Source organism: Trachypithecus francoisi, unplaced genomic scaffold, assembly GCF_009764315.1.
Source record: "Trachypithecus francoisi isolate TF-2019V2 unplaced genomic scaffold, Tfra_2.0 Lachesis_group1, whole genome shotgun sequence".
NCBI lineage: Eukaryota > Metazoa > Chordata > Mammalia > Primates > Cercopithecidae > Trachypithecus > Trachypithecus francoisi.
In genome coordinates, this window is record NW_022681454.1 from 8,746,162 (window position 1) to 8,768,599 (window position 22,438).

Consider the following 22,438-nt stretch of genomic DNA (forward strand, 5'->3'; position numbering starts at 1 on the left):
GTGGGGTAGGGAGAGGATGTGTGGGCACAGGCTGGATTCGCGGTTTGGTGTAGGGCTTGTAAGCTTGCACTCTGGTCAGATTGCGTGACTCTGGCTCTGACCACAGCAGTGTGACTTCAGGCAAGTTACTTAACTTCTCTGGGCCTCATGGGTCTTACCTGCGAGGTGGGGACAATCACAGTACCTACTTCATCGGCTCGTTGTATAGATTAAAGGCACAGGTGTATGAAAAGCACTTAGCACAGGGCTAGGTGTGCAGCAAATTCTTGGTCAAGGCTGACCATCAGCTAGGGGCTTGGGTTTCACCTCGAGGGCAATGGGGAGCCACTGAAGGCTTTAGGCAAAAGAATGACCGGGACAGATATGAATTTTCAAAATATCCCTTTTAGTTGGTGGGTTGGAGATCCTAGCTTTCTAATTTAAGGCATTTTATTGGCCTGGCAAGTCAATGAATTAATCATTCTATACCTGTTGGACCCTTACCATGTGCTTTTGCTACATTAGATGACTAGAGAATGGGAAACAGTATATGTGTGTGTGTATATATATATACACACACACATACACACACACATATACACACACACACACATATATATATGTAACAATTAGGCGCTGTTCTAAAAAACAGAGTATGTATTTTAAAATTGTGGCAAACACTGTAAAACCTGTAGATACCAGGATGAAATCACTTTTGTCAGACCCAGGCAAAACAGGCCTGGGAAAGCACCAAGGAGAGGGGACTCCTGCCTACATGTCTGAGATATAAAGTGTTTCCAAGGACTTTCTAAAAACCTTTCATGCATCTCCTGCTTTGATGAAGCTAGACATTATTAGACATTCTTTAGGACTGCAGTAAAGCAGATAAGATGCTCCTGGAAGAACTCTTGCCCAGCACTGGCATCTCCACCAATAAACTGATGACAACTCTGGCTTTGAGCCTCTAGAACCAATGAACTCTGTTTCTCAGTGAATTATGTAAATCTCTCTTTGCTAATAACAGCTCCTCCTTACCCTTCCCTCACGCAACGCACTGGTGACTTGCCATTCCATGCATTCTGGATTGTAATTCCTATTTCTATTTCCAACTAAATCCAACATATTTAGAGATAATTTTCTCTAGTGTCTTTTTTTTTTTAGGTTGACAATCACATAACATCTACCATCTTAGTCATTTTAAGCGTACGGTTCAGTAATGTTAAGTACATTCACTTGTTGTACAACCAATCTGCAGGCCTTTTTCATTTTGCAAAACTGAAACTCTGAGCCCATCAAACAACTCTCTATTTCCTCCCTCTCCCCGGCTTTTGGCAAACTCTGTTCTACTTTCTGTCTTTATGAGTTTGAGTATTCTAGATGCCTCATACAAATTGAATCATACAGTATTGGTCTTCTCGTGTCTGGCTTATTTCTCACAGCATAATGTTCTCAAGGGTCATCCATGATGTAGCACGTATCAGAATTTTCTTTCTTTTTGAAGTTGAGTGAAATTCCATTGTATGTCTATACACTGTGAAAGGAAAATTAATCTTGGGACCCCAAAATCACTAAGCCAAAGGGAAAAGTCAAGCTGGGAACTGCATCAGGCAAACTTGCCTCCCATTCTATACCTAAATAAGATAGCTACACAGATTTTAAAGATTTTAAAAAGCTACAAACCTCCCTCACAATTTGTCCACTAGGAAATTCCTTGTGGGATCCAAGATCTTTACTCTACAACAGTTGTGTTAAATTTCACCCTCCCAATGTAAATGGATAGCTGATCTTCACAGGCACAGGAGAAAGGACAAAGCCCAAAGTCAGCCCTCTGCTCACCTGAGACAAACGCGTACCTGATGGCTTCTTGTGCTCTACATTTGTTTTATCTTAGTAGAAACGCAGTTTTGCCGAGCTAGATGGATGCGTAAGCGACTATTCCTCTACCCTCTTCACATGGGAAGGGCTGATCAAAGACTCAAAAGAATGCAACCATTTGCCTCTTATCTACCCACACCTTTATAAAAACATTTCTTCCTTGTTTCACAGTACTTTTCCTTTCTCTTTAAAATATTGAAGACCTCAAAATCATCTGTAAAGAAAGGCATAGACTTGTCTCCCAGGTGCGTGTCCTTAATGTTGGCAAAATAAACTTCTAAATTGATTGAGACCTATCTCAGGTGCTTTGTGGTTTTTTTTTTTTTTTTTTTTTTGAGACGGAGTCTCGCAGTCGCCCAGGCTGGAGTGCAGTGGCCGGATCTCAGCTCACTGCAAGCTCCGCCTCCCGGGTTTACGCCATTCTCCTGCCTCAGCCTTCCAAGTAGCTGGGACTACAGGCGCCCGCCAACTCGCCCGGCTAGTTTTTTCTATTTTTTAGTAGAGACGGGGTTTCGCCGTGTTAGCCAGGATGGTCTCGATCTCCTGACCTCGCGATCCACCCGTCTCGGCCTCCCAAAGTGCTGGGATTACAGGCTTGAGCCACCGCGCCCGGCCTGCTTTGTGGTTTATACTACATTTTGATCATCCGCTCATCCATCAGTGGGCACGTGAGGTGCTTCTGCCTCTTGGCTATTGTGAATAATGCTGCTATGAACATGGGTGGCCAAATTCTCTTTGTGAGAACTTGCTTTCACTTCTTTTGGAGATATATACATATATATATATATGTATATATTTCCAGAAGTGGTATTGCTGGATCATATGGTAATTCTAAAAAAAAAAGCAAAAAGCATTTATTTTTAAAATATAATGTAACATCACTGAGAAAAAGTGGAAAAGATAATAAAAATGCACCTGTAAGCAAATCAACTGCAACCAGCATTCGCTATTGTTTTTATGTATTTCCTCCATTCCTTGTACTTAAAGTGTACATTCTTCTCAAAGTTTGTGGGTGTAGAATTTTCTATTACAAGTTTTTCACTAAAAAAAGGTTTCAATGTTGGTAGGTAGTTTTTATAAAAAGCATCAATTAAATGACTGTCTAATTTTAAATCATTGATAATTGCTAATTTACTTAACTGTTTCCCTATTATTGGGCTGAATGTGTTAACGAGGAGTCACTGCTGTCTGTTTTTATTACTGGATGTTTCAAGACAGTTAATGCCCTGCGTGTGTTTTCCTGAGTAAGACGGTAAATCTTAGGTAAAAGAATGTGAAAGAGGTGATACGTGGATATTTGTTTTATTTTATACTGTCTGATTTTATTTTTGTGACTCTTAATTAGAAAATGAAGATTAAATGAGACATTTATAAAATGCCTAGCAGTGTTTGGCATGCAGTAGGTGCTCAATATGTGTTTATCTCTAAAATAAAGCCCAAAGCATTTTAGAAGCCCAAATAATGCCTGGTATATAGGAGGAGCTCAGACAATGTCAGTGAATTAGTGAGTTAACAGTGGAGAATATTATTGAAAACATACACGCTTCTTCAGGTGCTAGTCTAAGTGATTGACATGGATCATTTCATTTAATTGCTCACAACACCCTCTAGGGTAAGTTCCTATCATCCCCATTTCAAAGATGGGAAAACAGATTCAGCAAGGTTCCCTGACTTGTCCAAGGCCATGGGTTATTCAGTGAGGAAGTCAGGATTTTCACAGGTCTGTTACTATATAGAATCCATGATTTCAATCCCTTCCCTGTATTGCTGCTAGTGACTGCATAATTGGGAGACTGCTTAGCATATGTAATAGACTGAAATAAAAAACCAGCCCAAATCAATTTCATTATTCATTTAAAGCTCTCAACATTTCCTTTCTGGCCACTGGCACACAGTAACTGTACAGTGAATATTTCTTGGATGAAAACTAATATGTGATATAAACCAGTTATAGGATTAATGTCAGACAGGCTACTACTTCCATACCCTGTCCCACAGCAGACATCCTAAATCAATCACCCCATCTCACAGAAGACACAGAAGACATCCTTAATGCATTGCAGCAGCATTTCTTCCTGAACCAAGAGGCCTCGCTTTATCTTTCTGCACAGTAGTCCTGGATCATTGTCCCCACTGGGGAGTGGCACTGCCACCTAAGATGGAGCAGGAGGTCACTGATGTCCCAGCATTTTCTCATACCTTTTCTTTGAGTTTTATAGCTTCTCAAGTTTGCAAGTGTAATGATGAGTGTATCACCGATTTTTCTTTTCTTTCTTTATTTCCATCTAGGTATATTTTCTTTGGGGGCATGCAAAGGATATTATCCAGTCTTTCAAAACACTGGAAAGGTAAACATTGTGGGTAATTGCTTTATATATTGAATTTGGCATTCATTTAGAATTATCAAAACTCGTCACTGCCATCTCGCTTTGATTATAAAAACAGACCAACTCTCCACTCAGTCCTGAAAGCTAAGCCCCCACTTACGGCAGAGAGAAGAGGATTTCTGCTTTTGGCTTCTCCATGGGACAGGTCCAGAAGTAGCATGAAGTGGGCTTGAAGTTCGAATTTGAGTCTGTATCTTAGACACTTTTCCCTTATGACCCTCAGTTTCCTCCTCTATGAAATGGAGATGAAGGGAAGAAAATGTAATTTCTTTTTTTAACCCTCATAAATTCTCAGTTGAGATGCTGTCCTGAAAACAAAGGTCGGATTAAAAAGATAAAAACTAACAGGAGTTTATTGACACTTGCCGTGTGCCCATAATGTGGGAGGAACCTCAGTTCTAACAAATTTCTGTTAAGGCAGTGGTTTGGGGGCCTTGCTTAGATAGTATTTTAACGAGGAGCCATAAATCTTACAAGGACAAGACCAAGCCAAGTTTGCTCCCAGATCCTCCTATCTCTGCTGACCTCATTTCTGAGCTGGTAAGAGCCCAGAGCTATCCCCAGTAAGAACAAAACTCACATCTCTGTCTGTATGCAGGAAAGGAAGGGGAGGTAGCAAGATCTTTTGTTTTTGTGAATCGCCATCCTGCCATCAGGCAGGCACAGGGAGAGGCAATGTCCCCTGCGTTTTTAACCTTCTGCCGCTTGACAATCTTCAGTATCGTGGAGAAGAATCTATTGGTTTCTTTCAGAGAAAATAACGTAGCCTGCCTCAAGGACTGAATGAAGGAATTGATGTAAAGCACTATGTAACAGGCACTCAGCAAGTGTAGGATCTGTTACTAGGTCCACCCACCACCCTCCCAGGGGATTGTGAGGATGGAAGGAAAGAATCGACAGGGTAATGGAGTGAATCTCCTAACTGCAAGGTGTTGTTACCATGTAAGAAAGCACCATGCGCACACACACAGATGAAGGAAACATACACTGAGATTAGAAATGGCTGATGAGAGCCTTCCGTTTACAGTAGTCTGGGATTGTCAAATCCAGTGATGAGAAAGGCAGCCTGGCATGGGAAAATGACACCTGCCCTTGGTTTGTGGACCATTTCCAGATCAAGCCAACAGGAGGCTGCCAGCTTGCAGGGAGCTTGTATGGCAGAACAGCTTACAGCCATGCGTGGCAACAGTGCTACCTCCTTGAGTTCCATGGGCCTGGGACTGGATAGTGCCATTTGGACCAGGAAAAAGGAGAGAAGAAAGGGGAGCTGTGTGCATTATGAGTAAAAGAAAAGCCAGCCAGTATGAGGCAAACAGCATTGTCTGCGTTTGTCAAAGGCTCTATAGAATGCTTCCCAGATACTTTGGGGAAGGCTGGCCATGATCTACAGCAACTGGGCAAGCGCAAGGGGCAAACAGATTGGCAAACACCTGACTCAGAAACCCTGGGATTCTGTTTCCTTCTCCAGTTGTGCTTGGACATTATGCCAAAGGAAGCCAGGATTCAAATGAGGCAAGGTTTTGCCTGCAGTTTCCCGTGAGAGTCCCAAAGAGATCAGCTGAGGTTAAAACTGAGAGAAGAGGCAGGGTCAAGGTTGAGGACGCAGTTGCACCATTTTTCCCATGGGCAGATCATGGTTGAGGGGTCTCTTTGTTTGTCTCCTTTTAGTAAATTTTCATCCCTCTAGCTCTGCTTCCAAGACCCAGCTTCTTTGATGTCCTATAGGCATTGAGTTGAGTACTGTCAAGTTCAAGACTAAGGCTGAATGCCAAGACTCTGTGGTTTTGGAAGGTTCCATGGATCTGCCCCTCCCAGCCAGGCAGGGGACCCACCCAGAGCCTGAGCTGCCAGGTGAAACCGGAATCATGCTTCCTGTGGGCCTCTGCTTTCCAATTTAGGAGGGATCAATTCCACAGAAAGTTTTAAAGAATCCCTCTCTCAAATCACCAGTGTTTGCGGCACCTGCTACCTGCAAGGCACATTGCTAAGTACTCTGAAAGCTACCAGTGTGAATACACCTTAAGCCTGCAGGTGTAGGAAGACTTTGGAGTATTTGAAGAAATCAGTGACCCTATGGGGACCACATTTCCCATGGGTCTCTCGCCTGCTACCCAGAGTCCAGTGTCTACCTTCCACTTAGTTCTCTTTTCTATCTTCTGCTGTAGGAGGCAGCATGGCACAGAGCCAAGGGCAGGACTCTGGAATCAGACTAGAAGAGCTCTGCTGCTTACCGTCTCGGCAAACCCCCATGTGGCTGCTTACTCCATGTGTGACCATGGGCTCATCCTTGAGCCTATCTGGATCTCCCGCAGCTCAACAATGTCATTACCGAGCAGGCTCTTTCTAGATTTCCACTCTGCCATCCTCAGTGGGCTGCAGCTTTAGCCCAAGCTGGCTGTCTCATGGTCATAAGATGGCTGCCACAGCTCCAGCCTTCATGTCGACATTCAAGGCTAGATAAAAAGGAGAAAGGGACCATAGCAGACTTTTCTTATTCTTGTTTCTTTTGTCAGGAAAGCAAAAGCTTTTCAGTAGTGCCCAGTAGACTAAAGCTCACATCTCACTGGCCAGAATGGCCATGCCTGGCTGCCAAGGAGTCTCTGGCTTGTTTCAGTGTCCTTAGAAGTAGGTGGCGTGGTAGAGGGGTGGATGATGGTTGGGGCTGGCCAATCAGCAGTAAGGGTGGACCCGCTCTCCAGATTTCCAATGGTACTCTTTCATCTTTCCCTCATTGTTCTCTCCTCTCCTCTTCTCTTCTGGGAAAAAGATTTGGGGTGTGGTGTGGTGGGTTTTCTGCTTTCAGTAAATTTTCATCCCTCTGGCTCTGCTTCTAAGACCCAGCTTCTTTGATGTCCTATAGGCATTGAGTTGAGTACTGGCACGTTCAAGACTAAGGCTGAATGCCAAGAATCTGTGGTTTTGGAAGGTTCCATGGATCTACCCCACCCAGCCAGGCAGGGGGCCCATTCAGAGTCTGAGCTGCTAGGTGAAACCAGAATCATGGCTGAGAAGGAGCCGTGTATTTGTGTGCACACGTCTGTCTCAGTCCATGGGGCTTGAGGCTCTCCTAGGGCTGCTTGAGGCTCTCTCAGGGCTGCTTGAGGCTCTCCCAGGGCTGCTTGAGGCTCTCCCAGGGCTGCTTGAGAACTGAGTCCTTGTGTTTTTCAGGTTTGGGGTGATCCACTCAGTGTTCACCAACCTGCTTCTGTGGGCCAACGGCGTCCTCAATGAGTCCAAGCACCAACTCAATGAGCACAAGGAACGGCTCATCACTCTGGGCTTTGGGAACATAACAACAGGTGAGTGGTGAGAGAGGTGAGTGGCCCTTCGGCCATGTTGGAATATCTTGGAAACCTGCAGAGTCCACAGTGCAGGTTCCAAAGAACTGCAGGGCCACCCAACTCAGCATCAGCCAGACAGCCCCCTGTTGTTGAAAATCTTCCAAAACCTGAATCTCTCATACGTGATGTGTAATTAAAGGTTTCTTCCATGACTCAGGGACTTGTGAGACCGACAGTGATCATTCTGATGGCCATTCCTCATGGTCCAGTTTGCTGCAGAAATAACTGTCTTTGTTTTCAGCTAGAGAAGATTGATGGTTGCTTCTGCTTGTGTTTTTAATTAAACCTCTATTACCAGTTCCTTCTAGTGAAAGTATGGCTTTTAAAAATTCATAGAAGTCTAATGGTAGGTTGTGGTTAATAGGCTGTAGTTCATTTAAAGTTTTAATTTAGCTGTACTTGGCTTATAATTCTAGCTCATGTCTGTTCCACCTTGTTCCCATTTGAGAGCCTGTTGGGTTAATCTTTATATATATATATATATATATATGTATTTAATTATACTTTAAGTTCTAGGGTACATGTGCACAATGTGCAGGTTTGTTACATATGTATACATGTACCATGTTGGAGTGCTGCACCCATTAACTCATCATTTGCATTAGGTATATCTCCTAATGCTATCCCTCCCCCACAATCTTTATATTTTCTTCTAAAATCCTTTAGCATTTACAATATGTCACTCCTATATTAGAACATTCAGGCTGAGGGGAATGTGGGGCAGGGAACTGGGTGTCTCAGGTTTGTTCCCATCATGTGCGAGCTGTGTGACCTTTGGAAGGACATTTAATCTCTCTGAGCCTCCCTTTTCTCATTTGTAAAGTGAGGGTATCCAAATCATGCACTTGCAAAGATCCCTTCTGGCTTTAATGTGCGGTGAGTCTGTGCCAGCTGTGTACACCCAGCCTGTCCTGGAGAACCACTTTGAACCTGTTTCGTCATCAGTGGGGTGGAGACAATGAAATCACCACCCCCAACCAGCAGCTACTCTTGGTATTTGGGCCTCATGTCCTCCTTGGTATCAATATCAGTAGCAGCAATGGCAACAATAACAAAAGTAAACTTTTATTAAGCATTTGCTGAGTGCCTGCCACTGTTCTTGGAAATTTACACATGTCATTTAATTTGTGCCCCCACACTCTCTGGTAGGCTATATATATGTGTTTTTTTGTTTTGTTTTGTTTTGTTTTGAGACAGAGTCTCACTCTGTCACCTAAGCTGGAGTACGGTGGCACGACCTTGGCTCACTGCAACCTCTGCCTCCCAGGTTCAAGCGATTCTCCTGCCTCAGTTTCCTGAGTAGCTGGGACTACAGGTGTGTGCCACCACACCCGGCTAATTTTTGTATTTTTAGTAGAGACAGGGTTTAGCTATGTTGGCCAGGCTGGTCTCGAATTCCTGACCTTGTGATCCACCTGCCTTGGCCTCTCAAAATGTTGGGTTCACAGGCGTGAGTCACCACGCCTGGCCTCAGGTAGACAATATTAACCTCATTATATGGATGAAGCCATCAAGCCACGGAGAAGTTAGCCTAGGGTAACACAGTGAACAAGTGATCGAGTCATGATTTGAATCTTAGCAATCTGGCTTCAAGGCCCTCTGTGAAAGATGAGGTTGGATTAATTTTCTAAAAAAGAACTCTGTCAACTCTAACATTCTGTTACTCTGAACTTTTCCTCCTGATTTCTTCCCTTGTCTTCTGCATAATGTCGTATTGAATTGTAAGTGCTAGGGAAGCCCTGTACAGATTGAAGATTATTACCGGGGGCAGCGGCTCACACCTGTAATCTAAGCCCTTTGTAATCCCAAGGCAGGATCATCCCTTCAGCCTAGGAATTTGAGACCAGCCTGGGCAACAAAGGGAGACCCCATCTCTGAAAAAAAAAAAAAAAAAAGCCAGGCATGGTGGCATGGGCTTGTGGTCCCAGCTATAGCTACATGGGAGGCTGATGCAGGAGGATCACTTGAGCCCAGGAAGTCAAGGCTGCAGTCAGCTGTGTTTGTGCCACTGCACTCCAGCCTGGGCAACAGAGGGAGACTCTGTATCAAAAAAAAAAAAAAAAAAAAAGAAAAAAAAAAAAAAAAAAAAAGAAAAAGAAAAAAAGAAAAAGAAAAAGAAAATTACATAGTGTTCTGTGAATGTAAAACTAATGCTACGATATAGCTTTTCTCAGATTTTATAAGTAATATATACATATCACAAACTAAAACAATGACAAAGTGTGAAGGAAAAAAAAAAATCCACAACACTTATCCAGAAATGCAGTAAATGCTGTGAATGTTGGGTTATTTTTTTGTAGTGTGTCACATATTTATAGTTGATTTTATACTATATGTTTGATTTTTTTTATTGCAACCTACAATAAGAGACAGATTTTACACTGTAACCCAAACACGCACACACCTATGTGTGTATGGGTGATGAAATAATACTTACTTTTACTATGTCAGAGACGCTCCCAAATTTTATGGTAGTTGATTCCACTCCATTCTATGCTATTCTAGTCCACTGAAAATTACTTCTGCTACAAAAAAGTTGGTTGCTACCTGATTTTACAGCCTGGTACTGGGTTGTGACTTGCATTAAAAAAAATAGATATACGGTTTGTTCTTACTTCTTTCCATTTTCCTTGAAACGGGATTACTTTCTTAATATTCGAACACATCTTGGCCGGGTGTGGTGGCTCATGCCTTTAATCTCAGCACTTTGGGAGGCTGAGGTGGGTGGATGGCATGAGCTCAGGAGTTCCAGACCACCCTGGCCAACATGGCAGAACCCTGTCTCTACAAAAAATATAAAAATTAGCCAGGTGTGGTGGCACTGGCCTGTGGTCCCAGCTACTCAGCAGGCTGAGGTGGGAGGATGCTTGAGCACAGAAGGCTGAGGTTGCAGTGAGCCAAGATTGTGCCACAGCATTCCAGCCTGAGCAACAGGAGACTCTGTCTCAAAACAAACAAACAACCCCCCCCCAAAATACCAAAAAACCATAAAGCACATCTTAATTATAATGTACAGTGGTTGCCTACTATCTCATTGTTGGGATATACTAAAATTTACTTAACAATTTCTAAATTGTTGGAAATTGAGCTGTTTCTCTCTGTCTCTCTCTTCTCTCTCTCTCTCCCTCTCTCTCTCTCTCTCTCTCTCTCTCACACACACACACACACACACACACATACATACACATACATAATTTTACCTGACCTTTTTTAAAAAAAAAATTATTTTTTGAGACTGAGTTTCGTTCTGTCACCTAGGCTGGAGTGCAGTGGCGCAATCTCAGCTCACTGCAACCTCTGCCTCCCAAGTTCAAGCGATTCTTCTGCCTCAGCCTCCCGAGTAGCTGGTATTAGAGGCTTGCCACCACGCCTGGCTAATTTTTGTATTTTTAGTAGAGACGAGGTTTTGCCATGTTGGCCAGGCTGGTCTTGAACTCCTGACCTCAAATGATCGTCCTGCCTTGGCCTCCCAAAGTGCTGAGACTACAGGGCTGAGTGACCGCGCCCGGCCTTACCTGACTCTTCGATTATATTTTTTTATTCGTCCCTTTGAGTAGAAGGGTAGAATGGGAAGAATGGAATTATGGGTCAGAGACTGCATTGCCTTTAGGGCTTTGGTGACCCATTTCGTCATTTACTTGCAGCATCTGCCCTCCTGTGACGACAGGGCCCTCCATACCGCAGTCAGCTTCTCTTCCAGAAGGTGGTGCCCATTTGCTTTGCCCGCACTGATGCTGGAGAGCGCCTGTCTCCTGCATGCTTGCTAGCACTGGAGTCTTAAGAGGCATATCTTTTGCTAATTAAAAGGGGCAATTTCTCCAGAAAGTATTTTTAAAAATTAATTTTTAAAAATCACACGTGTAAATCATCTTCACAGAGAAAATTTAGAAAATACAGGGAAGCAAAATCTGGAAGACATTAAAAATCATCTGTCATTTTTCCACCCAGAGATAACCATTGTTAAGATTTTAGTTTGTGTCCTTCCAGATTTTTCCCATCTGTGTGTCTGTCTATCCATCTATCTATCATCTACATATCTATTTTTTACAACAATAGAGTCATCTTCTCTATCCTCTTTGGCAACCCACAAAATAAATGCGATTTAGGTAATGCATAAGCTTTGGGGATACTCAGGGCTATCAACTTAGCCATGACATTAAACGTGATAATAAGCCATGACATGATACAGCTTGTAATCCAGTGGGAAGATCCAAGCCTGAATCCACGGTGGAAACGGTTTTCTGTGCTTTTCTGCTTCCCCTTGCACATGCTAATCGCCCTCCTGTGTGATGTACCTGTCTCCCCTAGTTTTAGATGACCACACACCGCAGTGTAACTGCACACCCCCAACTCTCTGCACTGCCATCTCCCACGGGATCTACTACCTCTACCCCTTCAACATAGAGTATCAGATCCTGGCCTCCACAATGCTCTACGTCCTGTGGAAGAACATCGGGCGCAAAGTTGACAGCCATCAGCACCAGAAGATGCAGTTCAAGTCTGATGGGGTCACGGTGGGCGCAGTCCTGGGCCTGACTGCACTGGCCGCCACCATTGCTGTGGTGGTGGTGTACCTGATTCATATTGGGCGCTCCAAGACCAAGAGCGAGTCGGCGCTCATCATGTTCTACCTGTATGCCATCACCCTGCTGATGCTTATGGGGGCTGCGGGGCTGGCTGGAATCTGGATTTACAGGATAGAGGAGAAATCACTGGACGAGTCCAAAAATCCGGCCCGCAAACTGGACTCAGACCTCTTGGTGGGGACCGCCTCGGGCTCCTGGCTTATCTCCTGGGGCTCAATTTTGGCCATCCTCTGTGCCAAGGACCACCCCCGCTACACCTGGTACAACCTGCCTTACTCCATCCTGGTGATGGTGGAGAAGTACATCCAGAACCTCTTCATCATCGAATCCATTCACCGAGAGCCTGAAAAACTCTCTGAGGACATCCGAACCCTTCGGGTGGTCACAGTCTGCAATGGCAAGCCCCTTGCTTCTTCCTGCCTCAAGAGTGGAGGTGTGGCCGGAGATGTGGCTCCCCGGGGCAGGGACCTGCCACCAGCAGCCAAAGGAAATGTGTGCATGAGAGAAGGCTGTGGAAAGGAGGAGGAGAAGCAGGAGGAGAGCAGCTGGGGAGGGAGCCCAAGCCCAGTCCGCCTTCCCCGTTTCTTACAGGGCAACACCAAGAGAAAAGTCCTGAGGAATATTGCAGCCTTCTTGTTCCTCTGCAATATTTCGGTAATCTGCACCAACTTATTCTTATTCTTTTAATTTTACTTTAAATTTTCATTTTAGGTTCAAGGGGTACACATCAGGTTTGTTACCTGGGTAAATTGCGTGTCACTGAGGTTTGGTGAGCAAATAATCCCGTCACCCAGGTAATGAGCATAGTACCCGACAGGTAGTTTTTCAGCCTGCACCCCACTTCTGACCTCTCCCCTCTACTAGTGCCTAGTAGTGTCTATTGTTCATATCTTTGTGTTCATGAGTACCCAATGTTTAGCTCCCACTTGTGAGAGAGGACACGTGGTATTTGGTTTTCTGTTCCTGGGTTAATTCACTTAGGATAAGGACTCCAGTTCCATCCAGGTTGCTGCTAATAATGTGATTTCATTCTTTTTTAAGGCTGCATAATATTCCATGGTGTATAGCTACCACATTTTCTATTTATTTATTTATTGAGACAGGATCGCACCCTATTACCCAGGCTGGAGTGCAGTGGCATGATCACGGCTCACTGTAGCCTCAACCTGCTGTGCTCAAGCAATCCTCCCATCTCAGCCTCCTGAGTAGCTAGGACCACAGGCATGTGCCACCACACCTGGCAAATTTAAAAAAACTTTTTTTCTTTTTTTTGAGACAGAGTTTCACTCTTGTTGCCCAGGCTATGGTGCAATGGCGTGATCTTGGCTCATTGCAACCTCTGCCTCCCGAGTTGAAGTGATTCTCCTGCCTCAGCCTCCAGAGTAGCTGGGATTACAGGCACCAGCCACCACACCTGGCTAGTTTTTGAAAATATTTTTAGTAGAGATGGGGTTTCACCATGTTGGCCAGGCTGGTTTTGAACTCTTGACCTCAAGTGATCTGCTTACCTCGGCCTCCCAAAGTGCTGGGATTACAGGTGTGAGCCACCACGCCTGGCCAAAACTTTTTTTTTTTTTTGTAGAGATAGGTTCTCACTGTGCTGCCCAGGCTTCTCTTGAACTCCTGGGCTCAAACAATCCTCCTGCCTCAGCCTCCCAAAGTACTGGGATTACAGATGTGAACCACTGTACCCTGCCATAATACATTTTCTTTATCCAGTCCATTACTAATGGACATCTAGGTTTCTCTTGCTTTTTTAAAATAAGGAATGGAGGCAGCTTGTAATAAAAATACTGTAAGTACAAAATTAAAATATAAACCTGGAAAGTAGACCTATATTCTACGAATCTACCTACTGAAGACTTGCTGCATGCTAGGGGCTGGGCTGGGTACTAAAGATTAAAGTGGAAAGATTCAGTCTCTTTTCTCTAAAAGGTCTCAGTATAACGGGGGAGGGAGACAATGAGAAAATCTAATACAGTGAGCAGGACAAGTGCTGAGAGGGGCTTGTGCAAGTTGTACTAGGAGCAGGGATCCAGAAGGACTTCAGTGAGTAGTGGGTGCTTGAGGTGAGGTCCAGTGTCAATCAGGAATGCTTTTGGTTGCAAGTGATAGGCAATTTTATTCAGTGTCTTCAGTCTTAACAATGTTTAATTGTCTCATGAGAATTCCAGAGGTTGGCTGCTTGGGGTTGGCCTGGCAGCTGAACCAAGTCTTCAGGCATCCAGGCGCTGTTCATTTTGTCACTTGGGTGGTGTGGCGCTTGTTGCCACATGGTCATGAGATGGCTGTAGCTGCACCAGGCATCACATCTAGGTTCAAGACAGAAAGCAGCGGGGAAGAGCTGTGTGTCTCACGTGGGCACCCCTCGCTGCAAGGGAGGCTGGAGAAATGAATGGTTTGCTTTCCAGCTTCTCTGATGGAAGGTAGCAAGGGAGAGGAAGGTGTACAGTCACTCACCCAATCTTGTCTGCATCAGCAAGGAATGGCTGGAAGTTTGCCAGGTGATCAAGGCAGGGAAAAGCATTTCAGGCAGAGGCACACAATATGTGAAGACACAGAAGCAAAGACACCATGGCACGTTCTGGGAGCACCAAGTAGTTTGGCATAAATTCCACGTGTGTCAAGCAGAGCCGCAGAATGGGAAATAGGAGAGAGGGCCCAGCTAGGTGGACTCTGGCTTGAGCAGGGCTTCCTAGGCCTGGCTGGAGTCTGGTCTTTATGCTGAGGGTAAGGGAGAATTCTCTCAGATTTGTGTTTTGGAATGATCCTCCCAGCAGCTGTGTGTAGCAAGGATGGAGACAGATAGGGCCAGAAGCAGAAAGACTGGGAAAGAAAGCCCTACAACAGCCCAGGCAGGAAGGGGAGGAGCTTGAACCAGCGCAGTGACAGAGGGATGGAGAGAAGAAAAAGAAATAAGCATTGTGTGCTGTTGGGATTTTTTTAAAGACACATAAAGGAAGGATGGTGGGGGTTGGTGAGAAGGAGGGGGAAGCAGCCTTTGCCACCGCTTGAGTCTCTGCAGTGATGGTGACTGGTGGCTGGAGGGGAATGCCCCAGTCCACAGAGGTGCCTGCCCATCACTCCGGGTGAAGTCAGCTCTCTGCTACCAGCCTCCATTATCAAGCCTGCTCTCTGTTGCCCCAGAAGCTCAGAAGCTTTTGAGCTTCCTCCCCTGAATTTCAGGTGGTGCATACAAGGCCTGCAACTTTTGATATAGCCCTAAGAATGCAAAGTTGGGAAGGTCCCTTCTGAAGTCAGAATGGATGTGTGTCTGCCAAGCAAACCTGATCCACCCTAGCCTTGGATCACCCAGGTTCCTTCAGCTCGCTAGGCAGTGAGGAGGGGTTTGAAGGGGGAAGGTCAAGAAGAGTTTGGCTGCAGGCAGACTCTCTTCTCCATCTAATAGACATTTGCCAGGCACCTGCTGTATGCCAGGGACTATGTCAGGGGCACAGCAGTGAACCAAGAATTTAAAGAGTTAACAAGAGAGATAGATACTAGTCGGCTGCAGCTTTTTGAGGTGCATATTCCAAAATGCAAATTCTTGTAAAGTCAGAGCTAGTTCTAGAATCCTCAAGCATATGCTTTTTGTACATATCCTGTGATTAATATTAATATACATTTATTTTGAGATGGAGTCTTGCTCTGTTGCCCAGGCCGTAGTGCAATGGCATGATCTTGGCTCACTGCAGCCTCCGCCTCCTGGGTTCAAGTGATTCTCCTGCCTCAGCCTCCCAAGGAGGTGGAGCTACAGGGATGCACTGACCATGCCCAGCTAAGTTTTGTATTTTTAGTAGAGACAGGGTTTCACTAGGTTGGTCAAAAGGTGGTCTTGAACTCCTGACCTCAGGTGATCTGCCTGCCTAGGCCTCCCAAAGTGATGGGATTACAGGCGTGAGCCATCACTCCTGGCCTGATATATCTTTTTAAAACTGAGTTCTGAAAAGTTATTTTTCCCTGGTTGCCTTTTTCGTTGACCACTGGGTGAAATACTTGGCTTGCATTTTTGGACCCACTTGAAGAAAGATAGCACTGTCTGAAATACCAGAATCAAGTGGCAACTGATGGTCTGTCAGGACCGGAAGGCCAGACCCAGGGCCCAGTCCAAGGAAAAGGGTGGGCTTCATTTCTTCCTCCCTGTGCTTGGCCCATGATGCCCCCAGGCACTGGTTGGGTTCTGGGGGATTGAACCAGAGGATGGAAATCATCACAGGGTGGTGTCTTAGGATGCCCATGCTGGCTCATTGGGTGGCATTTTGAAACCTTGTGGTTGACCCCAGGTGGTGCCAAAGGCATCTGGCAGAGGGCAAGAGCTGTCTTCTCTAGCATCAGGAGCCAGTCCAGAGGCGCCAGCTGCAGGTGCTGACGTGCATGTCCAGGTGGAGTGGGCTCCACTCCAGAGACGGAGATGGAAATGTTAGTTAAATTTCCAGGAGCCGTGGCACTGGAGACAACAGAGGGTGGGTGTGGTGACAGGGAAGGGCAGGGTGCTGTGGGAAACGGGTCAGGGAAGGCCTCTTCTAAGAAAGGGTGTGGATGGGGCTGGGGTGAGAGACTATCAGGGCAGAGCTACAGGTGTGGGGAAGGGACGGATGCAAGGCAAGGCAGGGTTCACTGGACATGGCTGGAGCAGAGGGCAGAGGGGAGACCACACAGGGCCTGTGAGCCAAGACTCGATCCTAAATGCAAGAGAAAACCATGGAAGGGTCTACACTGAGAGTGATGGGATCTGACTCATGCTTATTTTATTATATTTTTAATTGTGGTAAAAACCATACCACATAAACTTTCCCATTGCACCCACTTTCAAGTGTATAGTTGAGTAAAGCACGTTCACATTGTTGTGCAAACATCACCAATGCCCTTTTCCAGGTTATTCTCATCTGGCAAAACTGAAACTCTGCCCCATTATATATGAACTCCTCATTCACCCCAGCCCTTGACAACCACTGTTCTTTCAGTCTCTAGGAATTTGACTCCTAGACGCCTCATATAAGTGGATTCGTGGAGTATTAGTCCTTTTGTGACTACTCATCATAACACCCTCCAGGGTCTCCAGGTTGCAACTCGTGAAGGGTGACAGATGCCAAGCATGACCCCTGCCTTCACACTTGAGTTCCTGGGGAGATGGTGATCCTATGTTGGAGACGGGGACACTGGAGGAGGGGCAACCTTGGGAGTGGTGGGTGGAGATCAGTGTGGAAGGAAGGACCAGAGTTAAGTAATGGACATGTTCTGTTTCAGGTGCCTCTGCAGCATCCAAATGGATGAACCCAATAGGCAGATATTTTGGTTTTCTATTGCCATGCAATGAACTACCCCAAATGTGTGACAAAAGCAACATGCATGACTGTTTTTGTCTCATGGCATTTATTGTGACTCATGGCAGGGCTTGGATGGGCAGTTCTGTTCCTCACAGTATCAAGTGAAGTTGGTAAAGCCTTGGCAGGAAGCTCCGTGGTCTGGTGTCTTGGGTGGGAGTGGCTGGGAGGCTGGGCTCAGCGGGACTCTTGACTGGGGTATCCACAGTTGGGTCTCCAGCATGATGTCTCAGGGTTGTCGGACTCTGTACCTGGTGGCTCAAGGTCCCAGAGCCGACCCTCCAAAAGATTGAACTGGAAGCTGCTTGTCTCCTAAGCCCTGGGCTTGGAAACTGCATGGTGTCACTTCTGCCATATTTTATTAGTCATGTAGTGACAGAGTCCATCTAGATTCAAGGAAAGAGGTCATAGGCCGCCTCTCAGTAGGATAAGTAACAAGAATTTACAGATAGCTGAACAGCAGACATAAAGATGTGGATTTCAGAAAAGAGGTCCCATTTTCCTGCCTTCCTTTCTTCTCCTTTCTCCCCCCTGTCTCCCTCTCCCTTCCTCTCTCCCTTCCTTCAAAAGGTGTCCCTTAAGTACCTACAGAGGTCTAGGGACTGCTATGAATGGTGAGGGTACAGCAATGACCAAGATCTCTGGTCTTCCTCTTACGGGGCTTACAAACCAGGCAACAGCAGGCAAAACCATCAACTGAGCAAGAAAGACACCTTATAGTGTACCCGTATTAAGCAGAGAAGTGGAAAAGGAGGGTGTGGGAAACAGCTCTTGGGTGGCCACTGCAGATCAGATGGACCAGCTTAGCGGGAAGTCCTCGCTGAAGGGTGACGTGAGACAGGGAGGGGCTGGCCACACATGTTCAGGGCAGAGGGAACAAGGACTGGTATAAAACCCCCGGTGGGAGTGAGCGGGTCTGGTTTGAGAAACAGGAAGAAGGGCTGTGTGCCAGGTGGGTGGGGTGAGTAAGGAGAAGCATGGGCAGTGGTTAGAAATCAGCTAACAGAGCGCTTTATCACCCCATGCAGGAGTGTAGCTTTTATTTTTATTTTTATTATACTTTAAGTTCTAGGGTACATGTGCATAACGTGCAGGTTTGTTACATATGTATACTTGTGCCATGTTGGTGTGCTGCACCCATCAACTCGTCAGCACCAATCAACTCGTCATTTACATCAGGTATAACTCCCAATGCAATCCCTCCCCCCTCCCCCCTCCCCATGATAGTCCCGGTGTGTGATGTTCCCCTTTTGGGAAGACTTTGGGGGTTTAATCAAGGTAGGGACAGGATCTGATTTCCATACAATGTAAATCTGGTGGCCGAGTGGAGCCCTAGTGTGAGCTGGGCGACCAGGCAGGGGGCCACCGCCATGGTCCAGGTTAGAGAGTCCGACTGGACAGGTGGAGAGAGAGAGCCACAGGTGGGCTGAAGATACTGCTTTGGAGGTGCACAGTGGAGATGCACTGATGGACTGGATGGGAGGGGGTGTGGTTACGAGAGTAGGAGGGAAATAAGGATGACACCTGGAACCTCGATGGACCACCTGGGAGGACGATGTAGCTGATCAGATGGAGAAATGGGGAAGGTAGGTTGAGTCTGAGATGTGTTTTAGACACTCAAGTTGCCACTGGAAACTATGAGCTTGGGGTTCTTGGGAGTGGTCCAGGCTGGAGTTTTAGACGGAAGTCATAGGCCTATAACTGGTATTTACAACCAGGGACTGGGAGAGAGCCCCAGGGCTCATGTGTATAGAGAATAGAAAGGGACCCAGGAATGAGCCCTGGACACTGGCCAACATTTAGAGGCAGAGCAAAGGAGAAACAGCAAAGGAGACTGGGAGGGACCGGACGAACAGGTAGGAGAGATCCTAAGAGTCACAGCAGCCAGTAAACAAAGTAGAAGAGAGGGGTCTTGGTTCCAGGGCCCCGTGGTGGATCCCAAATGCACAGATGCTCAAGTCCTATATAAAATGGGGTAGTATTTGCATGTAACCTACCCATCCTCCCGTATACTTTAAGACATCTCTAGATTACTTAGGATACGTAATACAATTTAAATGCTATGTAAGTAGTTGTCATACTGTATTGTTTAGAGAATAAGGACAAGAAGAAAGTTTGTACATATTCAGTGCGGACACAACCAACCATATTATTTTTGAATTTATTTATCTTTATTTTTTGAGACAGAGCCTCAGTGTTGCCCAGGCTGGAGTGCAGCATCACGATCCTGGCCCACTGCAAGCTTCGCCTCCTGGGTTCAAGGGATTCTCCTGCTTCAGCCTCCCGAGTAGCTAGGATTACAGGCACGTGCCACCACACCCAGCTAATTTTTTGTATTTTTAGTAGAGACAGGGTTTCACCATGTTGGCCAGGCTCGTCTTGAACTCCTGACCTCAGGTGATCCACCTCCCTCGGCCTCCCAAAGTTCTGGGATTATAGGTGTGAGCCACTGTGCCCAGCCTACTTTTTGAATATTTTTGATCCGTGGTTTGTTGAATCCACAGACACAGGTCCCTGGATACAGAGGTCTGCTGTACATACCAGGGAGTTTTCTATATGGTGATACTAATGAAGGCTCTATGTCTCAGTTACCTATTGCTATGGAAAAGAGCACCCCAATACTCAGCAACTTAAAACAATGTACATTTATGATTTCATAGTTTCTCTGACTTATGTTTCTCCAACTAGTTTTAGCTGAGTGTCTCTGCACAGGGCCATTCCCAGGCTGAAACTTTTGGCTGGGACTGCATTCATTTCAAGGCTTGACTTTGTGAGAGGTGGCCGAGGATTTATTTCCAAATCTACTCATGTGACTGTTGGCAGGATTCAGCTGTGGCTTGTTGGACTGAGGGTCTGAGTTCCTTGCTGGCTGTTGGTGGGAGTGCTCCCTGGGCTCCTTGCCGCATAGGGTGCTTTGCAGCATGGCAGCTCTGCCAACTGTCTTACGGGAGAACACCAGCAAGAGGGATAGCAGGTCCTTTTGCAACTTAATTTCAGAAGTGACTTCCCGGGCCTTTTGCCATATTTTGTGAGTTGGAAGTGACTTGTTAGGTGCATCCCACACTCGAGGGGTGGGGACTCCACAAGGGGGTGGCTGCAGGGGCTGGGGAGCATTGAGGGTCATCCTAGAGGCTGCCTGCCACAGCCAGGGGGTGGAGGAAGCTGAAGAAGTGTGCAGCCTGAAGTGGGAGTGAGGAGCCTGACAACTCAAGGGGTGGCAGAAGGAGAGAGAACTGGGACAGAGAAGAGACTGAGAAGCAGGGAACAGTGTATAGGTTCCACGAGCAACACAAACAAAAGTCACTGCTTTCAGTTTTGCAATCTTAGTTCTCATCTAAGCCCTCTCAGACACGTGTTAGAATTCCCATCTTACAAATGAGGAAACCGAGGCTGGGCGAGGGCTGTAGGGATGGAGAGAGTTAGATGGGTTCAAAAAGCGCTCATTCGGGAGGGATTGCAGGGAAGGGTGGGTGAGGAAGTGAGCAGGATCATGGCAGACATAGATATGGTGGTTTCTGTGGAGATGGGAAATGCCGCGAGGTCCCCTTATTGTTCTGTCAGGGGCGACTCAGTCTCCATGTATCCAGGTCAGCTCCCACGAGGCCTGGGACTTGAGTGGGGCCTCTGTGGTGGCTTGCAAGCCGCTCCCCACCACAGGCCATTTTCTCTTCTCTTGCAGCTTTGGATACCTCCTGCCTTTGGCTGTCGACCCGAGTATGACAACGGATTGGAGGAGATTGTCTTTGGCTTTGAACCCTGGATAATTGTGGTCAACCTGGCCATGCCTTTTTCTATTTTCTACCGAATGCACGCAGCTGCCTCCCTCTTTGAGGTCTACTGTAACATATAGTCTGGGTCCACAAGAGACAGAGGAGTGAGCTAATAAGAGTTCACTGGAGCCACCTGGGAGTAGCCAGGTTGGACAAATATTGCCTGACAAATATGAGAAGGGCCACCTTTTGTCTGCAAAGATTGTGCTTCCTGTGGGCTGGAACTGCTCATCACCCCTGATGAATGTAAACAAGTTAGATCAAAATCCATGAGGTTGCTGGAATCTATCCAATATAAAAAGATATTTCTTACCTGAAATGTTGGCACATTTTTGTGATCATTTTCAAGTATTTTTAAAAAGAAATTTCACTGTTCTCTCTTTCACTGTAAACACGTACATGTTTATTGTAAAAAATTTGGATATTTCAGGAAAGTAGAGTGAAAAAGTCACCTATGATGCCATTGTTCAATTAACAATTACTTTTAATATCTTGGTGTATTTCTTCTGACCATGTTGATGAGATTCTTTTTGTTGTCATTATTATGCCTTTGAATGTGATGTAACATATTTGATTTTGTATTCAGTTATTTTCCCGCTTAACAATATGGTGTAAACCTTGCCCCATATTGTTATAAGTTCTTTATAAATATCATTTTAATGCTGTACGATAGTCTATCAAGTGAATGTACCTTAATTAACGTAGTTTCCTATGATTGGTTTTACAGTGTTTATAACTTTTTGCTTTTATAAGTAACTCTGCAAAAATCAACCCTATTTGTGAAGCATTTCCTATATTTAGAATTGCTTCTTTAAGATATGGAATTACAATTAGGACGTCTAGTCCAAAGATTAAGATTATAAATATTTCAAAGGTGCCTAAGGAATATTGACATCTGGGAGGCCTTTGTATAGTTTTTCCATAGTTATTTCAAAATAATAATAAAAATAATTTTCTTACTGTAAGTATTAATGTGAATATCTTTTCATCTGAGTGTGTTTTTTTTTCAGACAGTGCAGGCAATAGGACAATAATAGATACAAAGTTTGTTTTTATATGACTAAGTACACTTATTTTAGAAAAAACTAAAAAATAGGCATATGCACTAAAAAAAAAAGGAAAACATCATCTATACATGTCCCATCTAGAGAATCGGTTCTCCACCTGGGGACCTTG

At 45.4% G+C, this 22,438-nt stretch overlaps 1 protein-coding gene across 1 annotated transcript in view; it reads left to right on the top strand.

The window, feature by feature from the left end:
- OTOP1 (otopetrin 1) overlaps positions 1–22,123 on the top strand; it is a 38,217-nt gene extending 16,094 nt beyond the window's left edge. The window contains exons 3-6 of the mRNA XM_033215958.1: positions 4,144–4,202; positions 7,410–7,540; positions 11,891–12,822; positions 21,172–22,123. Coding sequence (XP_033071849.1) covers positions 4,144–4,202; positions 7,410–7,540; positions 11,891–12,822; positions 21,172–21,342 — 1,293 coding nt within the window. The 3' untranslated portion in view covers positions 21,343–22,123. The remainder of the gene's footprint in view (positions 1–4,143; positions 4,203–7,409; positions 7,541–11,890; positions 12,823–21,171) is intronic.
- The last annotated feature ends 315 nt before the right edge of the window (positions 22,124–22,438 follow it).